This window comes from Coenobita brevimanus, chromosome 29, assembly GCF_032717465.1.
Source record: "Coenobita brevimanus isolate Jiangsu-jjx chromosome 29, ASM3271746v2, whole genome shotgun sequence".
Taxonomy (NCBI): Eukaryota; Metazoa; Arthropoda; class Malacostraca; order Decapoda; family Coenobitidae; genus Coenobita; species Coenobita brevimanus.
Window position 1 is genome coordinate 41958402 of NC_136982.1, and position 23690 is coordinate 41982091.

The window sequence follows — 23690 nt, forward strand, 5'->3', positions numbered from 1 at the left end:
TAATAGGTATCTTTGCTGTTTTTTTTTTTTTTATACCAAGGCCCGTATTTTCTTCGGTTGAGGAAACTCCCTAACACCTTTTCATAAGCGATTTATTTTTACTACACCTTACTGCCCTCTTGTGTGTTACGTAATTCCTTGCAATATCGCCATACTTTGCGTAAATAACTTACAAAAGAATATTAAGTAGCCATATCCAAATGAATCGCTAAGGAAGAGGTGTTAGGAAATATCCTTAACCGACGAGAATACGACTATAGTTCAATCATTTACTGACGCGTGTGGGTGCGGGCGTACAACTTCTGTGGGTTACCGGTACTGTGAATGCAGCTGAAATATGAGTGACATGTGTGCAGGGATTACTCAGTCTGCTGGTGTGGGCGTGGGCCTAGCTGTGGGAGTAGAGATGAGTAAACGATGTAGGTGAAATATTGATGTGTTCCGGGGATGGCACAGTCTGCTGGTGTGGGTGTGGATGTGGGAGTAGATATGAGTAAGTTATGCAGGTGGAATATTGATACCTTTTGTGTTGCGAGGATGAGTCTTACGTATTGCGGGAATGGCTAAGTCTGCTGGTGTGGGCTGGACTTAGCTGTGAGAGTAGAAGTGAGTAAACGATGCAGGTGAGATATTGATAACTTATGTGTTGTGGGGATGGTTCAGTCCGCTGGTGTGGGCGTGGGTGAGAATGTGGGAATGGACATGAATGATGCAAACACGAAACCAAATCCCCCCACCCCTCCAGCGGGAAGGTACAGTAGAAAGGCGCTATTTTTTTGGACCCCCCTGTACTTCCTGTAATAGCCTACCGTTGGATAAGTGTCAGAGAATTTTTGCCCCTGACTGTATCTTATATTGTTAACCCTTTCAGTACGATGACGTGTTTTGATTTTTGTACTTGCTACCACTAGACGATTTTTGTTGTATGGATTTTTTTTTTTTTTTTTTTTCATTTGAGAGGTTGGACAGTCTTTGTTCAACCCCATCAGTAGGAGAGAGAGAGGGAGAGAGAGAGGCTGAGGAGGCAGGCAGGCAGCCAAGGAGGGTGGCGTAATGAATGGGGAAGCACTGTGTCCCCCCCCCACCTCTCTCTCTCTCTCTCTCTCTCTCTCTCTCTCTCTCTCTCTCTCTCTCTCTCTCTCTCTCTCTCTCTCTCTCTCTCTCTCTCTCTCTCTCTCTCTCTCTCTCTCTCTCTCTCTCTCTCACGTTGTGAATTGTGTGCAACTTCCATCAACCCATAGCCTATAATACCAGAAGTCGTTCTTGGACTACATAATACTGTATCGTGTGTTTGGAGGCCAGATTGAAAAAGTAGTTAATCATCTAACCATCTATCTGTCTGTCTGTCTGTCTGTATTTTTTTCTATCTTTCTGTCTGTCTATCTGTCAGTCTATATGTCTATCTGTCTGTCAGTATGTATGTATGTGGTAAGAGTAAAGTGTTGAGAATTATGAAGTGTATTTAAGTGTAAATTGGCTAGAGGTATTTACAAGTTGCTGATTGTGCTGTGAATATGTGAGCCAGTATGGAAGTGTAAAGTGTTGAGGAGCTATATAAGTGTAAGGTGTTGCATATTGTGTCATTTTGAGTTGCAGGTTTGATGCTGGGTGGGTTTGCGAGTCGGTATGAAACTGTAAAGTGTTGAGGGGCAAATGTAAGTGTGAAATGGTGCATATTGTGTTGTTTTGTGTTTCAGGTTTGGTGCTGAGTATGTGAGGTGATATGAAAGTGTAATGTTTAGGGGCTCATATAAGTGTGAAGTGTTGCTTATTGTGGTGTTATTCAGGGTCAGCACTGAGTGAGTATGTGAGCTGAAAGTGTAAAGTGCTAAGGAGCTAATGTAAGTGCGAAGTGTAGCTTATTGTGCTATGTTTTGTTGCAGGTTCGGCGCTGAGCGAGTATGTGAGCCGGTATGAGGTGCTGAGCTATGACTCTGATCTGGTGCACCGCCATCACCAGCGGATCAAGAGGTCACTTAGCTCGAAGCCGGAGGAGGTATGTTGACTAGCAACACACATTCAGCCATGAGCAAAAATTTACCGACATTTCCTTGTTCTCTGTGATGATGGAAGGCTTGATATGAAATGTTATTGTGGGGTAGCAGTATGAAGCACACAACAAGAGAGTATGAGAAAGAATGATCAGTATTCTCAGACATTCATGGAGGAATGGGAAATATGGAAGGCAGGTATCAGTGTCGGCAAGGGATTGCCAGCAAATGTATGTTCATGGCTGTACATTTATGTTCTTAAAAATCTGCTCCATTACAACTTTTCAGATATGTAAGCCAGTTGAAGGAATTACTGTATAATGGGTTGATAGTGCTTAGTGTTTTGTTAATGGAACTTGTGATGTTTCCACAGCTGACACTGTCATTTGCCTCACACGGTCGGTCATTCCACTTGCGGCTGCGGAGAGACACCCAAACCATCAGCCCCTACGTGAAGGTGGAGTTTCCGGCAGACCTAGAACAGCCTGACCTCTCACACTTATATGAGGGCACTATACAGGGTTAGTATATTTAACTGTATTGACTGTGTTGATACTGAAAAGATTTAAACAACATCCAAGAGAGTACTTATTGTTCTTCTTTATCTTTCTTGTTTATGGCTGAGGAAGAAATGTTGCAGTGTTTCCAGAGCCAGGGAGAATTGGCTGTAGGCTTTATCACTTGAATTCCAGTGCTGCAATATATATATATATATATATATATATATATATATATATATATATATATATATATATATATATATACACTATATTTTTGTTTTCATTTCATTTTGCTAACTCCAGCTGATTGTGCTCAGCTCAGGGGAGCCTTTGTAGTGTAGGGACAATTGAAGTTTGAGCTAATCCAACCATCTCAAAAAATCTCTAACACTGAGTAAAAGCATCTAGCAAAGCAAATATATATATTTATAAAGAAATGACATCCCTGAGCTGAAGGGGTAAGAGAGCAAATTCAGCTAGGTACTGTACCACATAATGAAATGTTGGCATTTTGAGTGAAATACTCTCAGGTACAATACACCCTCGATATACCGAACCCTCTTTTAATGAATTTCAATTTTGATGACCACCTTGGGCTGGTTGAACATTACATTCATTTAATGAATTTTGTTCAGTAAAAGAATGGACACACAGAAAACACCGACCAGTGTGACATGACAGACGAACATAGATTTATCCAAGGCCTACTTGCAGTCATTATTTGCAGCACAGTTACTTCTTGAAAGGTAAGAACAAACACATAAGCTAGTAAATAGAGCATTTATTGAGAAAAGAGCCATTTAGACCTGGCTGTATGTTATTGTGTACGAGTGTACAGTCAAACTATGATCTATATTTAACGATCTTTGGTAAAAGCCACAACGCCTGGGAAATTTGCGAACAGCATAGTGTTCAGCTTTAACAAACTATCGGCTTTAGTGTCAAGTTATATCAAGGATGTATTGTACTTTGAGAGTATGCCTCGAGTCTGTTCTGAATCAGTCTAAGAAAAAATAGAAAAATTAATAATGATTCCTCTTGATACTGAACATGTAATCATCAGTCACATTATTGAACACAGGTAAATATAGCTAGGAAGCTGTGTAGTACAAGTTTAGCTATCGTATACTATAATATGTGAAGTACAGTTTATAGCCCCCTCCTAATTACAGTGCTGTACTTTTATCATTGCAGGTGACCCTGGGTCACAGGTATGGGGTAGTTTGCATGATGGTGTATTTGATGGTGTGGTGCAGAGTGCTCGTGATGGCACATTCTACATAGAACGTGCCAACAAATACTTCACTGGGCACAACAGCACACAAGCAGGCTTCCACTCCGTGATCTACCACGATGACCACGTGGATGACCCCTACGCCTGGGTGCGTGAGGGTCACACCTCTGGTTGTGGGGTCACCGATGACATTGCTGCATGGATGGACTCTGTGCAGAACTCTGCTGACCCCAGGGAGGATGATAGCCAGGAGGAGGAAAATGAGCAAGAGCTGGACCCAGTCCAAGCCAGCAAAAATAAGTACAAAAAGTGGTTGGAGGAACATGAGGAATACCGCACATTACAGGAGGACCCGGACCTCTACCACAACAATCTTGCTGGTCACCAAAAGTATACTGCCAGCGCCAACACCAGAAAGAAACGTGCTATTGGCATTGGGGTTGGCGAGGACAACAAGGGTACCTGCTCCCTCTCCATACAAACTGACCCAATGCTCTGGCACCATATATTCAAACAGGTAAACACACATGGCCATGCAGAGGAGTAACTTGTTACCATTACCAAAGCAGTAATAATTAATGAAGTTCAGTGCATTTTACAGGAGTATCTTTTCTGACTTTTTACTATATTCTTCGACATACCACTTGTTTGGTTAGTTTCGTGTTATGTTCTGAAGGCATCAGTATTCATTTATATGGTGTATTAAAAGAAGTAGGTCAGGTAATAGGGATTTAATGTAAATCATTATTTACTGGAATGCACTACTTCCAATGTAGATTTATATTTTAAATTTCCTGAAATATTATAATGTACAGTTTATGTTCTTATTATTTTAGGAAGGGGAGGATAAAGGAAAGACAAGAGATGAAATCACAGCCATGATATCACAACACATTAAGGCGTTAAACCACATTTATGCAAGTGTGAAGTTCAGTGGCAAGTACAAACACAGGAACATCAGATTTGAAGTCCAAAGAATAAAGGTAAGTCAATTTATTTTATTATTTTACCGTTAGGCATCAAGTAAATATCACCAGATACATTTGGCATTATTCCAGATGAAAATTCTGCAACACTATATGAAAATCACTGAATTTGTCCAGTGTAGGCATTGGAATTGCAGCGCTGAATTGTTAACCCCTTCAGTCTGATGTATTTTTCATTTTTCTTGATACCTTCATGTGCTTTAATTGAACTGAGATGCTTTTCAATTGGGGGAGGGGACAGGAACAGCTGTCATTATCCTGTTCAGTGCAATAGATCATTCCAGAATATAAATTGTTTGGAAGTAGCAAGAATAAACTGTAAAAAGACAACTCTGTACTGAAAGGGTTAAGAGAGTACCAGCCATCATTTCTTGCTAGGCTGGTAAGCATATCTGGCTTTCTAGCAGACCAAACTGTCCCTTCTAGGCCTTCCTCTCTTAGTTCAGTATCATGACTGTCAAGCAGATCCAGGACATCACTTTCCTCCATGTTGTTAAAGTCATCATCGCCAACCTGCTGAATGAGTGCTACTGTCTTCTGAGCTACAGCTGATCTGGCTGGCAAACCCACCAAAGTTCCTCACATACTTTGGCCACAATGATCTCCAGGAGGCATTTACAGTCTCTGGTTTGACATCCTGTTGTGCTTTCTCCACGACAGTCAAAAATAGTGTTAGACTAAAGCGCACAGAACTCCTGTCGCTATCATGCTGTGCTGGCTGGTTGGTTTGCCGTTTAAAAAGTTTGGTTTCTTTTTGGACAGACCTTGTATATATTGTCAGGCATGAAAGGAGTGATCTTGCTGGAGAGTCTCTTGAGTGTTTGGAGGAGTTTTGTTATTTGGGTGACATGTTATGTGCTGGAGGTGAGACTGGAACTGGCTCTGTGTTTAGGGTAAGGAGTGGGTGGAGGAAGTTCAGGAAACTGTTGCCTGTCCTAACATTGAGAGTGTAATGCTGTATGGTTGTGAAGTCTGGATGGATAAGGATATTTGTAGGCTCTGCCATACAGAAATGACAGTGATTAGATGGATTTGTAGCCTTAATCCCGTAAGAGGTGGCCACAAACAAATCGCCTCCATGTTGTCCTGTCCCCTGCCATTTCACTGCCCTCCCCTCCTGTGCATCATTGAATTTGAGGCCTGGGGTGGGGTTAGGATTGCGATTGAAAATTTTAGAGGAAGGTTGGGACTGGAATGTATCAGTGTTGTGATGAGGTTGGGTAGATGAAGATGGTTCAGGCATGTCAAAAGGATGGAGGATAACAGTAGGATGGGGAAGGTAAGAAGTGTGAATATGGGTGGTAAGGTTGCAAGAGGCAGACCAAAAAAGACCTGGGATGAGGACGTAGTGTGTGACCTCAGGGATAAGGAACTGAATGGGGAGGCTGCCAGAGATCGAGCAGTCACCATTAAGTGACCAAGGCCGATATTTGCAGGCATGTTGGAGCCTTTGTAAATGATACAAAATGATACAATTTCACATCCAGCCCATGTACTCAGTTTTTTTATTTTCATAAAATACCAGTAACCTGTGATGTTATTTCTTATTTTGACAGTGTTGCAAGTTAACCATTTGGCTGCAGTGATTTGTATTATCTTACTAAAACAGTTCCATCATAAATTGGAATAAAGTATGATGTTCGTTATTCTAGTTTTTAGGAATTTCGTGGTTCAGGTTTCTCAAGACCAGAGCATACCAAACTCATTTCACACTAGCAACTATAAGATGCAAACCACTGTAAGTACAGTACAGTATTTCACAGCTAAAGGGTCTGTGGAGTGAAACCAGGATCTGAGGACTTGAATTGATTTATGAATCAGTGTGTGACCCATATCACTGAGCATTCTGGTGACTGTGGTTTGCCCTGTTTCATGGTTTATCTTTTTATCTTTTCCTGTATTCTGGACATCCACTCACTCAATGTAGTGCTGCACTCGGGTACCTGCCTTTTCTTCTCTTCCTTCCTTCCCCTTCTGAATTTCTTTCCTTCGTCCTTTCCTCTTCGTTCTGTCTATGGGTGACTGTACACTGAGTGACAAGCTAGATGGTTTCCTGTACACTGGGAAACCATTTACGGTGCTGAGTAGTAACCATATAACCAAATTATGGTGCTGGTGGTTTAATGGGCAATTAAGGTGCTCCAGTCAGATTGAGCCTGTGCAGGTTTATATCCAAGGGGTTGTTGGGGTATATTGCTCACATAATGCCATTCAGGGATGAGTGAGCTGGTCACTTTCATCATAAATGTCAGGACCAACTTTCCTAGCCCCGGGCTCCTACGTTCTTCAAAGGGCAGCACAGGATTATATGATGAGTGATTGATGAATGAACATTCAGGACCTTACCTCAACTCATCCATAGGTGGGAAAAACAGGTCAGAATGATGATGATGATGATAATGATGAGGAGGAGGTGGAAGAGGTGATGATGTCAGTGATGTTGATGATGACAATGATGATGATGAAGATGGTGATGTTGCAGATACTGACTTCTTTTTCTGACAGTGATGCATATTAAATGTTCTACAGATTGATGACTACAGTCCGTGCGTCCGTGGTGGTCCACAGGGGGAGGCCAACAAATTCTGTAAGGCAAATGTGGATGTCAGCAACTTCCTGAACCTCCACTCCCAAAAGAAGCATGATGACTTCTGCCTGGCATATGTGTTCACCTTCAGGGACTTCACGGGAGGGACTCTAGGTCTTGCTTGGGTTGCCTCACCCTCTGGTAGGTTGAGGAGGCTTTGTTGTAACCTTCTTTAGGAGGCATCTCAGGCCACAGGGGTGACCATGCCAAGTCTTAGTTTTTAATAAATTTACAGTTAAAGTTAAAGAAAGTTTAGGTTATGAAGATTCTCCTTATCTCTAACAGTATGAAATTTTTACTTAATTTGAAGCTTAACCACTTCTTAGTCTAGCAGTCAAGCAAAAGCAAGCCAGTAGGCAATGATAGCCAGCTCTAAGCAGACCAAGCTTTTTTAGTGATTACTCTAAGCTGACCAAGCTTTTTTAGCAACTACTCTAAGCTGACCAAGCTTTGTCAGTGACTGGACGTGAGTTTTTGTATGAAAAGTCACTGCTCTACGGCAGTACCGAAGGACAACATCCCACCCAAGAATCATGGCTCTGGGTCAATAACCTTCAGATCCTTAGTACTTCACGCAAGTCTAGACGTGATTTAGTGATTTTCTGCTTAAGTGCGTTTGATAACATTTGACCACTGACCTGGCAGATATAGGCCATGTACGAAGCACACTTGTAATACCCATTAACATCTATAAGCATGCAGTTTCATTCGATTCCATCCACCCACTGTGGAGCTAGGGAACTTGAAATTCACAGAATGGCCCACCAGAGGTACAACCTCTAGGTGGCGCTGCCAGCGAACTGGAAATGAGTTTCAACACTAAATGTCATTTTTATATGGAGGTACTCCAGTGCAACGTTCCACCCAAGAATCATGTCCCTGGCTTAATAATGTTCGGAGCCTTAGCATTTTGCCTGAGCATAGTCGTGATTTAAGCTATTTTCCATTTTCGCATTTGATGACCTTTGACACCTGACCTGGCAAATGTAGCACATAGATGTACATGAAAAGTTGTAGTACTAGTCAATATCTGTAAGCCTGCAAAGTTTCATTTAATTCCATCAAGCTGCTGGGGAACTAGGGGGCATTTTTGAAAACGGTACTGGTTGCTAGGAACGCTGAGGTCAATCTTCACAGGGTTGCCACTTGAAAACTAGAGGAGAGGGAGGAAAATGTATGGCATGCTTCCAGTTAGGAGTGACCTTAAGGTTATGCCTAAAGAAGTCAGAGCTCTGTATGTCCATTAGAAATACTTCTACAGCTCAAAACGTGAAAGTACAAAAAAAAGCATTTTTTTGGCCGTTGCTAGGCAACGAGTTGTTACCTAGCAACCAAAAGTTTGTGGACACAACTGGTCATAGGCTGGTCATTGTGTCCAAGCTTGGTCAGAATGGGTTAATTCCGAAGGGTAGAAGTGCATGCCACAATTAAACAAGAAAGAAAGACCAAAAGAAGGAAACCAAGTAAGAAAATGTGACTAACAATAAGGGCAGCATGAGCTTGCCAGCATGTCAAATACCTGTATTATTATTATTGTATATGGTTTTATTAATGCAATTTGCATACAGTACAGCAAGTTCAGCAATTGTTAAAATGATGACTTTTGGATATTTTTCAAGGTATAGTATGAAATGATTATGATTAATGGTTTAAAGCACAACACACTGGGAGAGAGACAGTGAGGAACCTCCATAACACCAGAATGAAGGTCACTTTTCTCTTGTCATTTCTGGCAAGTGATAAAGAATGCTTGAGTTTATAGAGTTGCTGTGAAAGATCATTTTCTTTAAATGGCACAGTTGCCCCTCTAGCCTGAGATTCCTCAGATGCAGCACAGTATACCATCCAGATTTACAGGTGTGAGGCTCCCCAAACCCCTTTTAGTACTAAAAATCAAATACCTTGCACAAGCCTAAATTTACTGTGAAATTCACTGATAATCATATTGTGTACTGTATAAGCCACTTACAGGCATTATATTATAGACGACATATTAGAGCTTAGAAGAATTTTCCCTTCTCTAAAGCTCAAATAAACAGACATAATAAGTATGAATATGTACAGTTTAATACAAAATTAATACATTTAAAATGGATATCATATGTTACCATTCCAAACTTATATATAGTGTACAGTGCCATACAGCATGTATGGAATGAACTCTTCCATGACAAGTCAAGCATATGAGGAGAGGAAATATATGTTATTTTAGATAAGGATGTGGAGTTAGGTAAAAAGACAGACAGACAAATGATTAAGCTAAGGAGCATTGTGGTGGTCAAGTGGATATACAGTACTGGAAAGCATTTGAAGTACCTTGAGTTGGTTTGGCTATGTGGAGAGAATAAAGAAAGAGGGACTGATTAGGGGAGTGTATATCAGTGAGATGGAGGAAGAAACTGGGGGTGAAATGTAAGGATGAGGTGGAGAGATGTATGAGGGAGGGTGGTGTGAGTTGGAGGGATTGCAGCATGATGATTCAGAACAGGGTGACATAGAGCTGATTTATTTATGGCCTCCCCCTCCAGGATTAAGGATAGATAGATAGGTTGGTAGATAGGTAGTTAGGTAGGCAGGTAGGTAGGTAGAGCAATAGGTAGGTTTTATGTGTACAATACTTGAGAACCTCTTGTCCAAAGTATTTATTGATTACCAGATTCTGTATAGAGATCTGTTCCTATAATGTGTGGTAGATAGATTGTGGTAGGTGGGGGCGCTCACCATCCACTCACTCAATGTAGTGCTGCTCTCAGGTGTCTGCCCTTTCCTCTCCTCCATCCTTCTTTCCTTCCAAACTCTTCTGTCTTCCTTTCCTTCATTCTTTCCTTGTCCTTCTGCCTACGGGTAACTTTACACTCCCTCTTCTGTCTTTCTTTCCTTCATTCTTTCCTCTTCCTTCTGCCTGTGGATAACTCTACACTGAGTGACAAGCCAAATGGTTTCCTGTACACCAGGAAACCATTTACTATGCTGGGTGGTAACCATATAACCAAATTTTGGTGCCTGGTGGTTTAGTGGGTAATTATTGCGCTCCAGTCGGATTGATCCGGTGAAGGTTTATATCCAGGAGGTGGTTGGGGTTGATTGCTCATGTAATGCCACTCAGGGATGAGTGAGGCTGGTCACTCTCATCTTAAATGTCAGGACCAACTTGCCTAGCCCCGGGGTCCTATGCTCCTCTGTGGGGCGACATAGGATTGGATGATGATGATTATGATGATGAGATAGATAGGTAGATATATGTTGGTATGTAGGTAAGTAGATAGAAGTTGATGTGTACTTTAGACTCCCATATTGTATTATTATTATTTATCAGTACGAGATTTGATGTAGAGGTGTGTATTTAATAATGTGTTACCTTCTTTCAGGTGCTTCTGGTGGCATTTGTGAGAAGTACAAGACATATACTGAGAACTTGGGCGGATACCGGCATTCTGAAAAGCGGTCGCTTAACACAGGCATCATAACATTCCTGAACTATAATTCTAGAGTGCCGCCCAAAGTTTCCCAGCTCACTTTAGCCCATGAAATAGGACACAACTTCGGGTCACCACACGACTTTCCCGAGACTTGTAAACCAGGGGGGCTACAAGGTAACTTCATCATGTTCTCATCAGCTACTAGTGGGGACCGACTCAACAACGACAAGTTTTCCCCGTGCTCAGTGCGCAATATCTCTTTGGTGCTGGATGCCATCTCTGAGAAGAGAAGGACCAACTGCTTCACTGAAAACAATGGTGCCTTCTGTGGGAACAAGATTGTGGAAGAAGGGGAGGAGTGTGATTGTGGCTTTGATGATGATGAGTGTGAAGAGAAGTGCTGTTACCCACTGAAGATCTCGACAGCTGACAGAATTGAAAATCCCTCAGCCAGGGAGTGCACTCGGAGAAACAACACACTCTGCAGGTTTGTTTTACTTTTATTGAATTAGTCTTACCTTTATGTGGTAGGTGGGGGCACTCACCATCCACTCACTTGATGTAGTGCTGCTCTCAGGTGTCTGGCCTTTCCTCTCCTCCATCCTTCTTTCCATCCATCCGCTTCTGTCTTTTTTTCCTGCAATCTTTCCTCTTTCTTCTACCTACAGGTGACTTTACACTCTCTCTTGTGTCTTTCTTTTCTTCATTCTTTTCTCTTCCTCCTGCCTTTTACATTGAGTGACAAGCCAAATGATTTCCTGTACACCAGGAAACCATTTACTACACTGGGTGGTAACCATATAACCAAATTTTGGTGCCTGGTGGTTTAGTAGGTAATAACAGTGCTCCAATCGGATTGAGCTGGTGAAGGTTTATATCCAAGGGATGGTTGGGGTTTATTGCTCACGTAATGCCACTCTGGGATGAGTGAGGGTGGTTACTCTCATCTTAAATGCCAGGACCAATTTGCCTAGCCCCAGACTCCTACGCTCCTCATGGGGCAACATAGGATTGGATGATGGATGGTCTTACCTTTAATGAGTTTTTAATTGCAAGGATATATGATTGTGGGATTTACTCAAGTATTTTAGAGGCTTGAATGATGAGTAAATAGATGTGTGGACCATTGCATTAGGTTCACAGCTCACTCACTTTTGTGTTTCCATTTTCCAGATACTAGATGTTATCCACCTTGTTTGTTGAGAGAAATGCAGTTAAGATAGTGAAGATGATATAGAGTTGTATGTATTGTACTTACTGTAATTATATATGAATCAGAGAAAGATAGATTCTGGGATGATTTAATACGTGTAGTGGGTGGTATGCGGGATGATGAGATAGTGATTTTGGGAGGGGACTTAAATGGTCATGTAGGTGAAGCAGCCCAAGGTTATGAAGGAGTGCATGGGGGCTGTGCATATGGTCTAAGGAATGCAGAAGGGGAAAGGATACTCGAGTTTGGGGAGGCAACGGACATGATTGTGTGCAACACATATTTTAGGAAAAGAGACAGTAGGTTAATTACGTATGAGTCTGGGGGAAATAGCAGTCAGATAGATTATTTTCTGGTTAGGAGGGCCGATAGGAGGTTAGTGAGGGATGTTAAAGTTATAGGAAGTGAGCCCGAGTGTGCAGCAGCACAAACTACTGATTTGTGATATGGTGCTTAAAGAACAAATGATGAAAAAGAGGACTTATGTACCTAGGAGGAAAATATGGAAGCTGAAAAACCAAGTAGTAAGGGATGCCTTCTATAGCGAGTTGAGGAGAGTGGTGGCTGAACAGGGAGCTGTAGACAGAGGCGTTAATGAACAGTACAGAGCCCTCAAGAACAATTTCTTGAGAGTTACTGATGTAACATGCGGCTGGACAAGAGGACCACCAAGACATAAAGTAACTTCATGGTGGGATGAGGGTGTAGAAGCTGCAATTAAGGAGAAAAGAAGGCTTTTCCGGGAATGGAAGAAGGGTGGTAGCAAAGAGGAATATTTGGCTGCCAAGCGTAGGGCTAGGAGAGAAGTATACAGGGCAAAGTCTGAGTCACAGAGACAATTACTTGATAACCTAAATCATGGGGAAAGGAAAAATATATTTAGGGTGGCAGGTCAGGTGAAGAGGGATAATCGGGATATCATAGGTGAGCAGTGTGTGAAGAATGATGAAGGAAGGGTAGTGGTGAACAGTGAGGATATTAAAGATGCATGGAGAGAGCATTATAACCGGTTGTTGAATGAGGAGTTTGACTGGGACAGGAAGGTTTGGAGCCAGCAGATCCAGTGTCTGGCCCTTGGCCTTTGATTGATACTGCTACTGTGAGTGAGGCAATAGGCAGGATGAGGGTGGGGAAGGCAGCAGGTGTGTCTGGGTTGACTGCCGAAATGTTGAAGGCCTCAGGCGATATAGGGGTGAGTTTAGTCACTGACCTGATAAATAGGATTATTTATGAGTGTGTTGTCCCAGATGATTGGCTGAAGAGTGTAATTGTAAATGTGTATAAAGGGAAGGGTGATGCCCTGGAAAGAGGGAATTATAGAGGTATAAAGCTTTTAGATCAGATAATGAAGGTAATGGAGAGAGTTTTAGAAGGTATGATTAGAGAAAGAGTGAATATTGATGAGATGCAGTTTGGGTTTATGCCAGGTAGGGGGACCACTGATGCCATATTCATTGTTCGACAGCTTCAGGAAAAATATATTGGTAGGAGAAGGGATCTTTATTTTGTTTTTGTTGATTTGGAAAAGGCCTTTGACAGAGTCCCTAGAGAGGTGGTGAAGTGGGCAATGAGAAAGCTTGGCTTGGAGGAGTGGCTGGTTAGGGTGGTTATGGCCATGTATGTGGGTGCTCACACCCAGGTGAGAGTGAATGGAGATTTGAGTGATGAGTTTTCCGTGAATGTTGGTGTGCATCAGGGGTCAGTCTTGAGTCCCATGTTGTTTATCATGGTACTTGAAGCCCTTTCACGTGACTTTAGAAACGGACTCCGTGGGAGTTGTTGTATGCTGATGATTTGGTGTTGATTGCAGAGAATGAAAGGGAGGCGGAGGAAAGGTTTAGGAAGTGGAGAGATGGTATGGGGCAAAAGGGTTTAAGGGTAAATGCAGATAAAACAAAAGTGATGATATCTAGGGTTGGTGGCGGTACTGTCAAAGACGAGGGAGAGTGGCCATGTGCAGTTTGCCACAAGGGCGTGGGAAGTAATTCCATCTTGTGCGGTGTGTGTGTGATAAATGGGTGCATAAGAGATGTAGTGGTATCAGAGGTAGACTGCGAGATAATGCTGATTTTATGTGTACGGCGTGCCGGGGTGAGCAGGTGGAGATCGTCAGACGTGAAAGAATTGAACTTGCTGGTGAATCTCTTGAGTGTGTGGAAGAGTTTTGTTATTTAGGAGACATGTTGTGTGCTGGAGGTGAGGCTGGAGCTAGCTCTGTGGCTAGGGTGAGAAGTGGTTGGAAGAAGTTCAGGGAGCTCTTGCCTCTCCTGACATTGAGGGGCTCTCCACGTGCTAAGGGGTCTTTGTATGCAGCGTGTGTTAGGAGTGTAATGCTGTATGGCAGTGAGACCTGGGCAGTGAAGGAGGAAGACATTCGCCGGCTCAGACGTACAGAAATGACAATGATTAGGTGGATGTGCAGTGCGTCCCTGTGTCCAAGGCCTGGAGGGGCTGGGTTTACAATGGAAGAGTTGAGAGGTAGGATGGGACTGGAGTGTATTGGTGTTGTGATGAGGAGAGGTAGATTGAGGTGGTTTGGACATGTGGAGAGGATGGGGGATGATAGTTGGGTGAGGAAGGTGAGAAGTGTTAATATTGGAGGTGGGGTTATGAGGGGTAGACCGAGAAAGACATGGGACGAGGTCATTAAGTGTGACCTTAGGGTTAAGGGACTGAACAGGGAGGCTGCAATGGATCGTGCAGCATGGAGAGCCGCCATTAGGTGACCAAGGCCGACACATGCAAGCATGTTGGAGCCTTTAAAAACGAAAACGAAAACGATTTTATTTTTATTTATTTATTTTTCAGTCCAAGTGAAGGTCCATGCTGTGATAGAGAAACGTGTACGTTTGCGAATATCTCGGTCAAGTGCCATTCTGCTACTGAGTGTGAAGAGTCTGCATACTGTGAAGGACACAGAGCAACGTGCCCACAGCCGGCTCCCAAACAAGAACATAAAACATGCAATAAAGGCACAAAGGTAAGTTCAGTCTAGTAAGATTGTTTATTGTTGGTCATCAGATGATATTTGGAAGAATTATTTGTTTTAGATGTTTAAGGATGGAAATACGTGCAGATGGAACTTGGAGCCATTAAGTAATCTAAAAGATAAGAGAAGGGGCGAAGCTATTAGGCTAGTTTGAGAACTGTATCAGTACAGGCAAAGATGAATTTATATGAAGGCATAATGGTACTGACTTTGCTGTACACATGTGAGGCACTTGTCCCAATTCTGTGGACTGATAAAGGAGGAAAGTTTTTGGAAATGAAATGGGTTAAGGTCTGTGTATTTATATGGGCTGTAATCTGTAATTGGCCCTAAGCTACTAAGATCTGGAGAATTCCCAGCAGAATAAAATTGTAAAGTTAGATATGTGATCTTAATTGGATAGCGCATTGGGATCCTTGACCAGCTTTATTATTAAATTCTGACTACTTTTAGAGTATGTGGTGTGAGATGGTTTGACAGAATGAGGTGTAACATAATAAAAGAGAAGTGTACAAGATCCAGTATGGTGGAAAAGACTTAGCAGGATATGTTACAGCAGTTAGGGTGTATGAAGACAGTTGATAACGAGAGACTGGAAGTAGAAGTGAGAAGATGGGAAGCCAAGGAGGTGGTGAAATGATGATGTTAATGATAAAGTGATTTTGTATCATATAAGTCTGAGCATCCAGTAGAGTGACAGATGTTTATGGATCAGAGTAAATTTGAATGACGTGGCTTTGGGGGTGACTACATACTGCCAATAATCCATAACAAGCAAGAAGTTAAATTATAGGTAAATATCATTGGTCAGCAGGGCATCATTGTGTATGTTTCATTCTTCCTAAGAAACTGAAATGTAAGTGAATGAGATTGTTTTCCTCTGCTTCCATATGCCACCCTACTAGAGCAGAAAACAGCATACATGTAAATAAGAATGATATGCATAGACTTTCTCAAGCTGCTTCATATATCTACATTGTGTTGAGATATCATACACTGCAAATGTTTAAAACTCAAATCCTTGAATGCTTTCATTTTAATCAGACTTCTTAGGTATGCATGAAGGGTAAAATATTTTTGACAACAAAAGCTTTTAACATCTTTCTAACCCCTTACATTCCAGGTGTGCACAAATGGTAAATGCAGTGGATCCTTGTGCCTGGCCAAGGGTATGAAGGAGTGTTTTCTGACATCGGACCGTGTGCATGACAAGAAGAAACTGTGTGAGATTGCCTGTCAGATTGGCAATGACACCTCCACTTGCAAGTCCACCTCAGAGCTGAAGGAGATATTCGGTGGGCCTGTTTTCATGATGCCTGGGGCGCCTTGCAATAACTTCCAGGTGCGCAGTCTGACTTGTAGGAAATCGTAGGGTACAAGTACAATTAACTTTATATAACCAGTCCTCACTTTAAAGTCAAGTATGTGTGTAGGCAAAGTATAACAATGCACCATACATAGAATACTCAAAAAACTTAATCCATAACATTTTTTTGAGCTCGCTTTGGTTGGATTGCTGAGTTTAGACCTTCCATTGGTTTATGTGTTGATGATTATACCTTTAAGTCAGAGATTGGATTCCAGGGGCTTGAAATGATAAATGTGTGTGTGGCCTATTTCATTAGTCATACTGTTGATTAGTTCCCCTTCTGTCATGTTTTGTTACCCATCCCCACTCTGGAGGGACTCGAGGGACAGGTATTGTATTCACTGGGTTTGTCTGTTTATCAGATTGTCCGTCTGTCTGTCTGTCTGATAACAACTTTACGCGAAAACAACAAGTGCGATTTTGACTAAAATTACAGGGATAATGGGCAATCATCTTCTGATCATCTGATTAAGCATTAGGCCAAATTGGGCCGAGGCCCAGGCTGTAGGCCCAAAAAATGTATTAAAAAAAAAAAAAAAGCCATAACTCCTTTCAAATTCATCATATCGACATGAAACCAAAACCTAAAGGTGCATCTTTCAAATCTGCATCCTATAATATACCTCATTACATCAGGGGGGTCACCCCCCCGTTATTGGGAGAGAGGTCAGTGTCAGGTGGGTTGGGCCAAAAATTTCAAATGGGCATAAAATTGTCAGTTTTCACCCGACTTACTCCAGCTTTGATATGTGACATCTTTGACTAGATATCCTGTTGTGTTTGTACGTCAGCACTAAAATGACTGCTGCCTTGATGCCACTTCTTGTTTTCTTTGTTTCTGAACCCTACCTCACACTGTCTTTGGGTGAGGAAATTAGAGTGGGATGATAATGATGATGATGATGCCAGTATAGTAATTGATTGTTTCAGCCAGAAATTATTCCACAGTATAAATTGCCGAAAGGGATGTAGGATGATCTGTGGCTTAAATGATCCCAAATATAGTAGCCATACCTCATACCTTCCCATGTCCCAGGCCCTCGTGTGCCCTCAAAGGGGTATTTAGAACTTTATTTACATTTTATCTCACCCCATCGTTATAAGGAATGAAGGTTAGAATATTGATGATTATATTATGCTCCATTCCTAAAGTCAATGTTTTGATGTACAGTATTAGTTAATTTTTTTAGTTTCAGTAATTCCACATTTTTTGTTATTCTTTTTTAAAATTAAATCAACAGTAAGTTACAAAATGATTGCCACTTTGGTGCCAGTAATTCTGATTTACTTATTTCCATTGCTGCGGGAGAGGGATGCCTTCATGTAGTGGCACTGATATTGGTAAACAAGTATCCCTCAGCTATTTCCTCATCCCCCAAAATGAGAATGGTGGACCACAGTAGGGTAGCCTAAGCCTGCAGTCCACCAGGTTCATGTTCCCACTGAACCTGGAGTTGCAATTACCACCACTACTGCTACAACTAATTTCCATCAGTTTTCAGTACCAGTTGTTTAAAAAAGATAGCAGTATTTAGGAGCATATCCTAGATAGGTAATAAAGAATTACAGTATTTTCCATATTTCTTTTTGCAGGGATACTGTGATGTCTTCCAAAAATGCCGTGCAGTTGACGCAGAGGGACCCCTGGCTCGCCTCAAGAACCTGCTCTTCAACCAGGATACTCTCAATAGTGTTGCAGAATGGATCACGGTAACTCTTGGTTCCACCTCGCCCTCACCTCTCTTCCCTGCCCTCTCCCCTCCCACCTTTTCCTCCCCTCTCCCCTTTTCTCACATCTCTCTGCTTGCATCCTGTGTTACAAAATACAGTCAGCAGCCATATAAGAGGACCAGACTTGCATTCCACTTTAAGATCTACGGTCTGAGTATGCAGTTTTTAGTAAAAAATGCTGTATGAACATGATTCCAAGTCTCAACAGTTATGGAGCTTCAGTTACTGATGTCTTATGGATAAAAATAGTATCCCTCATAATTCACCCATAAGGTTTCCAGTAACTGCAGCTTTGTAAACAATGAGAATTGGGCATATATATATATATATACAGTATATAATAAAATTTAGCAGTATGATAGGTAAAAGAAAATGGTGGGGATGACATTCTAACATGACCCTTTTACTTAATGTTGACAGCAATACTGGTATGGTGTAATGCTGCTGGGTGTTGGTTTTGTAGTGTTCATGGGAGTGTTCATCAAGTGTTGTGCAGTACACACTCCCTCCAGTAACCCTAACAGACGACCAGCACTCTCCATCACAGACACCTTGAGGAGGCCAGTCAACACTCTCAGAAGAGTTAAGGTGAGCCTTTTACACAAGCATGTGTTTGTTTCATTTTACAGTGTTTCATATGTTTACACAATATTGTCTGTGTTTCATCTTACTCTGTGTTTACCTAGCTGCATATTATGAAGCTTTTGGGCACTGAGGAGTTGGAAAGATTCACTACCCTGTTTTATGTAACAGCAGTCATAATAATGATGAGGACTGTTATGTGCATTCATGATGATCATAGTGTTACTTAAAATCTTGATTAGTCTTTCTTAATATATGCAAAGTGTCTGATGTAACCAAATGAAAAAAGTATCATACAGGAGAGATTTGATGGTATCCTAAATGATCAGTACAATTTGGGATATCTGAGGAAGAGTAGTCTGTTTTCATGTGACTTTGCATATAGTAACAATACAGTAATTATTATGGATAAGATAGAAAGTGTCATTGGTAAGTAATATTGTGCATCACAATGAAAGAAGGGGAAAGAATACCAGCATCAGACAGTATCTGTTATCTGTGGTGTCAGATATTTGGGCAGAATGTTCACTAATATTATTTAATCAAATGTAAATTTTAAGAATATTGATGTGCACTTCACGTGAAATAATCTGACATCGTAAACCATGACTATACAAACTCCCAGATGATTCTGTCTCGTGTTAATGAATGTGATATCTTAAGATTGCCACAAGTATTACTTGCTTGACATTTCCCAGCCACTACAGTGTGCTGTTAACATTTTACATTCAGATGATAATAGATCAATAACCTCAAAACATCATAAGCTATATTGAACAATAAAGATATCATCAGACTCCTCCTGCTTGATATTTTTTTGATGACTGATGATATTATTTTTTGAGTGAGGATAACATGAGTGCATTTCTCAGCGTCACCGACAAGGTCCTGGTCAAGGCAATCAGGGTGGTGGTGGCCCCAACCAGCACCATCACCACCATCACCACCACCACCACCAACACAATCAGCCGGGCCCATCCCGCCGAGACCGTGAGGGTGATCGACAGCAACAGCAGCAGCAACAGCAGCAGCAGCAGCGACTCTCTGGCAACAACAAGCGGAGTAGCCGGGCATACAGTGATGACCCCCCACCTCCTTATCCAGGCAACCCTCGTCACTCGGTCAGCCCCGCCAACCCCAGTAATTCCATGACTCCTGTTAGCCGAGCAGGGCCAACCAGGCATGGGTACGGGGAGGGCCGTGGACACTACAACAGGCCCAAAGGTCAGTGCACTCAGCCACAGCTGTTGCCTCACGCTCAATGCCATCCACACCTAATTCATATGACTGTGTTTACCCCTTCAGTCTCATCACTATATTAGCACATTATTCTTGCTGCCATCAGACAGTTGTAGAAATTAGGTTGAGGAAGAGTGATTGGAGTTTTTATTTTAGCGTAGGGAGAGAAGTTCTGCAGTAAAATGGTAAATGGATAATTGACTGTGTTAACCCTTTCACTCACATCACTTGTTTTTAACATTTTATTCTTCCTGGCTTCAGACATTTGCATTGCACTAAGGAAGGGAAATTAGGTAAAAAAAGAGTGAATGGAGTTTATTTTATATAGCAAACAGAGAAAAATTATGTTGTGAAGACTGCATAAACTTTTTTTTTTTTTTTTTTAAGCTTAGGAAGAGAAATTGTGTTGGGAAAGTATGAATGAAGAGGATTTTATTCAGCTTAACTGAGAGAAAGTATAATGTGAAAGGGTGAATTGAGATTATTTATTGAGTTGTGAAAGATTTAATGATGACTGTTTCTAACCCATCCTCCAAAAATGAGTTGTCAGAAAATTACAAAATCATTTACAGTAGAGGTACCAAGAATTTAAAAAAAAAAAAAAAAAAAAAAAAAAAAAGACTGAAGGGGTTAACTTGTTGTTAAAATGAAGTTGTTATGATAGTCTTGCTTGTTTTCATGACCAAATTTTCTTCTGCTGAGGACTTAAATTTGAGTTACAGTATAGGTTGATAGACCCACTGAAGTTCTTTCATGAAATTTTCTGAATCTTAATGACATCACTAAACCTAAGAATACTTCACTTTTAACCCTTTCACCTTCTGCAGGAACTTTAGTTTATTCAGATTACCACTAGATCATTATGTTCAGCTGAGGCTATTACATTACAAACCTCCATATCCGAATATTCCGTTTCCTAAAACCTCCACTTTCCCAAACATATTTTTTATGCTGTATAGCGCTGTTGATATCAAATATCCTCAATCAGTGCATATTTAAATATAAAGTTCTTTTGAAGACACATACAGTACAGTATAAGAGTAGATGATAAATTACTAAAGCAAGTTACGGTACATCCCCCTAGTACGAGAGTATATGGGCAGCAGAGGACGTCGCCTGCTTTGAATTCGCGTACTGTGAATACATAAACTTACGGGAAAAATTACTTATGGGCAACAACCCCCTTCATGGGCAACCCTTGATTCACCTTTCAGACCTAAGTATTGTACTATACAGGGAAACTATCTAAAACATATTACCTAAGATAAAGTAAACCAACATGATAATGGCTTTACTAGGTAAATCAACAAGGATATGCTTTAACTAAACCAACAAGAATATGGCTGCTCACCTTTACCCAAGAGGGCAACAGGCGTGATGGAGGTAAGAAGAGGATCCGAGGCAGGATGAGGCACTTAGCGTGCATCTCCTGCATCACCCACCACACCACCTGACACACCACCTTCCTCACCACTTTCGTCACCAGCTTTCGACACTTTCACTAGCTAATGCACTTACTTCGTTCATAAACCCTTCAAAGTCTATATCTGACACCTCAGACATCAAATCAGCCTCTTGATCCTCCTCAGATATGGCTCCTCTGATGTTGAAGGGAATGATTCCTCACTTTGTTCAAGCCGAAGGTAACGGGTGATGAGTGTTTGCTTCCGTCTGTTTACTTCCTGGTTGTACTTGCCGGTGTAGTAGCGGAAGGTTTTGTCCAGTAAAGACATCACCTCCTCCACTTGCAACTGAGAGCATTTGATGTCCTTGAATTCTTCCTTGAATTTATCAAGGGCACACAGTACCTGGCTGATCTCCATCATGGACAAATCTTCACTCTTCATCACTGGTGTTGGTGCCTTTTCTGCTGCGATCTCCTGCTCTGCGTCGGCCTCGTCCGCTCACTGCACGGTTTCCTGGGGATCCTGTTCTGCTGCTGCCGAATGTAAACCCCTGATCTCCCCCAGTGAGACGGTCTGAAACCCGGGCACAACTTGTGCACTTGTGAGAGTGGCTGCCTTGGCAGTGGCCAGGGACTGAAAGCCACTTCCTGGTGTGATTTCACACAGGTGTGGTACGAGGAGGCGCCAAGCATGGTTAATTGTTGCAGTGGTTATATCTGCCCAAGAGGGCAACAAGAGAGTGATGGCATCCTTGAGGTTGAATGACTGCCAAAAAGCCATAATAGTCTTCTTAGGAGTTGAAGTTGGTTGTGTGGGTGCTGTGCGTGATGAGGATGAAGCAGGTGAAGCGGGTGGCGAGTCCAAACCATCCTCGGCATCCATGACATCACTCCCAACTGTGTTCAAGTCAAGAATTGCCTGCAGTTCCTCACAGCTGTCGGTCTTGCTGTGGAGGTGATCGTAGAGGTGTTGGTGGTATAGCTGCTTGACCATTGCAATCAACTCCTGGTCTAGCAGTTGGATGAGAGAGGTCATTCTTGGGGACAGAAAAACGATCTTGCATTCCTTGCTGAGGTCTGCTAGCCAGGTTGGATGACTTGGGGCATTGTCAAGGATGAGAAGCACCTTGAAGGGGATGCCAAGTTCCAGGGATTTTGCCTTGGCATCAGGGATGAAATGCTGCAACAGCCACTCTTGAAATGATGCTACTCGTCATCCAACCATTGGAGTTGCTGTACCAGTATACCCCGCTGTCATCCATGCAGCGCAGATTCTTGTAACAGCTGGGGTGTGCTGCGGTATGCACCACAACAGGACACATCTTGTGTGAGCCTGATGAGTTCACGGGGAACATGACTGTTATCCTGCTCTTGTCGATTTTTCTGCCCTGGGCCTGGTGCTGGTGCTTACTAATATAAGTACACTTCAGCATAGCCTTGTAGTATAGGGCTGTTTCATCATTGTTATAAATTTGGTCCCTGCTATAGCCGCTCTTGTCGATTATTCCCTTTAGGATGGCTGGATAATCCCTGGCCGCCATTTCATCTGCTGATGCACGCTTCCCCGTGAGACGAATGTGATGTAGCTCCTTCCTCTTCAGAAAACGACAAAGCCATCCCACGGAGGCTTTAAATGGTTTCTTTATGGCAAACTTTAGAGCTGCAGCTTTGTAGAAAATCTTGGCCTGGTCCCTGATGTAGTGCCTGTTCAGTGGAGTTCCTTCCTTCTCCTTCCTCAGGATAAATGTAGCCAGGTACTGCTTCATAAGAATTATAGCCTGGTTGGCCAGCCTGCTTCTCCTGTCCAATGCCGCCGTCCCATATGTCTTCACAGTCTTCTTTATGGCCTCCCTGTTAGCCCATATAGTTTGCACGGACGATTCTGCCAAGCCTAGTTACTTGCCAATGGCCGTGTTACCGTTGCCACTCTCCTTCTTCCTACTGACTTGCATCTTCATGGCATGGGTGATGCACTTCTTCTTCCTGGAGGAGGGGGCAGACAGCCTGGCTCACAAAAAAATAGCCTAAGAGTATACAGGGACGTACCTGGAACAGCGAAGTGTACCCTCTGTGTGCGTGTGTTTCCTCTGCTGGGACTTTCACCTCACCACCCTCCAAGTGGCGCATATGGGCATCACGTGATGAGTGAGCAGCATCGATGTCACAACGTGGGTGGAGCGTTAGTAACCGTTATCGCTTCTTGGGGGGGGTAATGTCGCGTACTCGGGGTAACCCCAGATTTGGGCCACTCTTCATTGCCCGTCTTGCTTACAAGGAGTTCAATTCGTGTACTAATAAAAAATACAGACACACACAAAAAATAGGTCCTTGCGTACAAGGGGGATCGCATACTCGGAACTCACGTACTGTGAGGATGTACTGTACTTCACTGTCTTTATGTTTACAGTGTGCTAGACAGTTATTATTATGATTTCAGTTTCCTAA

The 23690-nt window shown here is 42.3% G+C and overlaps 1 protein-coding gene across 1 annotated transcript; it reads left to right on the forward strand.

The window, feature by feature from the left end:
• The first annotated feature begins 447 nt into the window (after window positions 1–447).
• On the forward strand, window positions 448–20696 carry kuz (zinc-dependent metalloprotease kuz). Its single transcript, XM_080268768.1, has 14 exons — window positions 448–493; window positions 1698–1709; window positions 1884–1996; window positions 2365–2512; window positions 3686–4242; window positions 4562–4708; window positions 7241–7439; window positions 10667–11204; window positions 14739–14910; window positions 16043–16261; window positions 17882–17998; window positions 18440–18607; window positions 19474–19825; window positions 20668–20696. The coding sequence occupies exons 1-14, from the start codon at window positions 448–450 to the stop codon at window positions 20694–20696; spliced, it is 2817 nt and encodes a 938-aa protein (XP_080124894.1).
• The last annotated feature ends 2994 nt before the right edge of the window (window positions 20697–23690 follow it).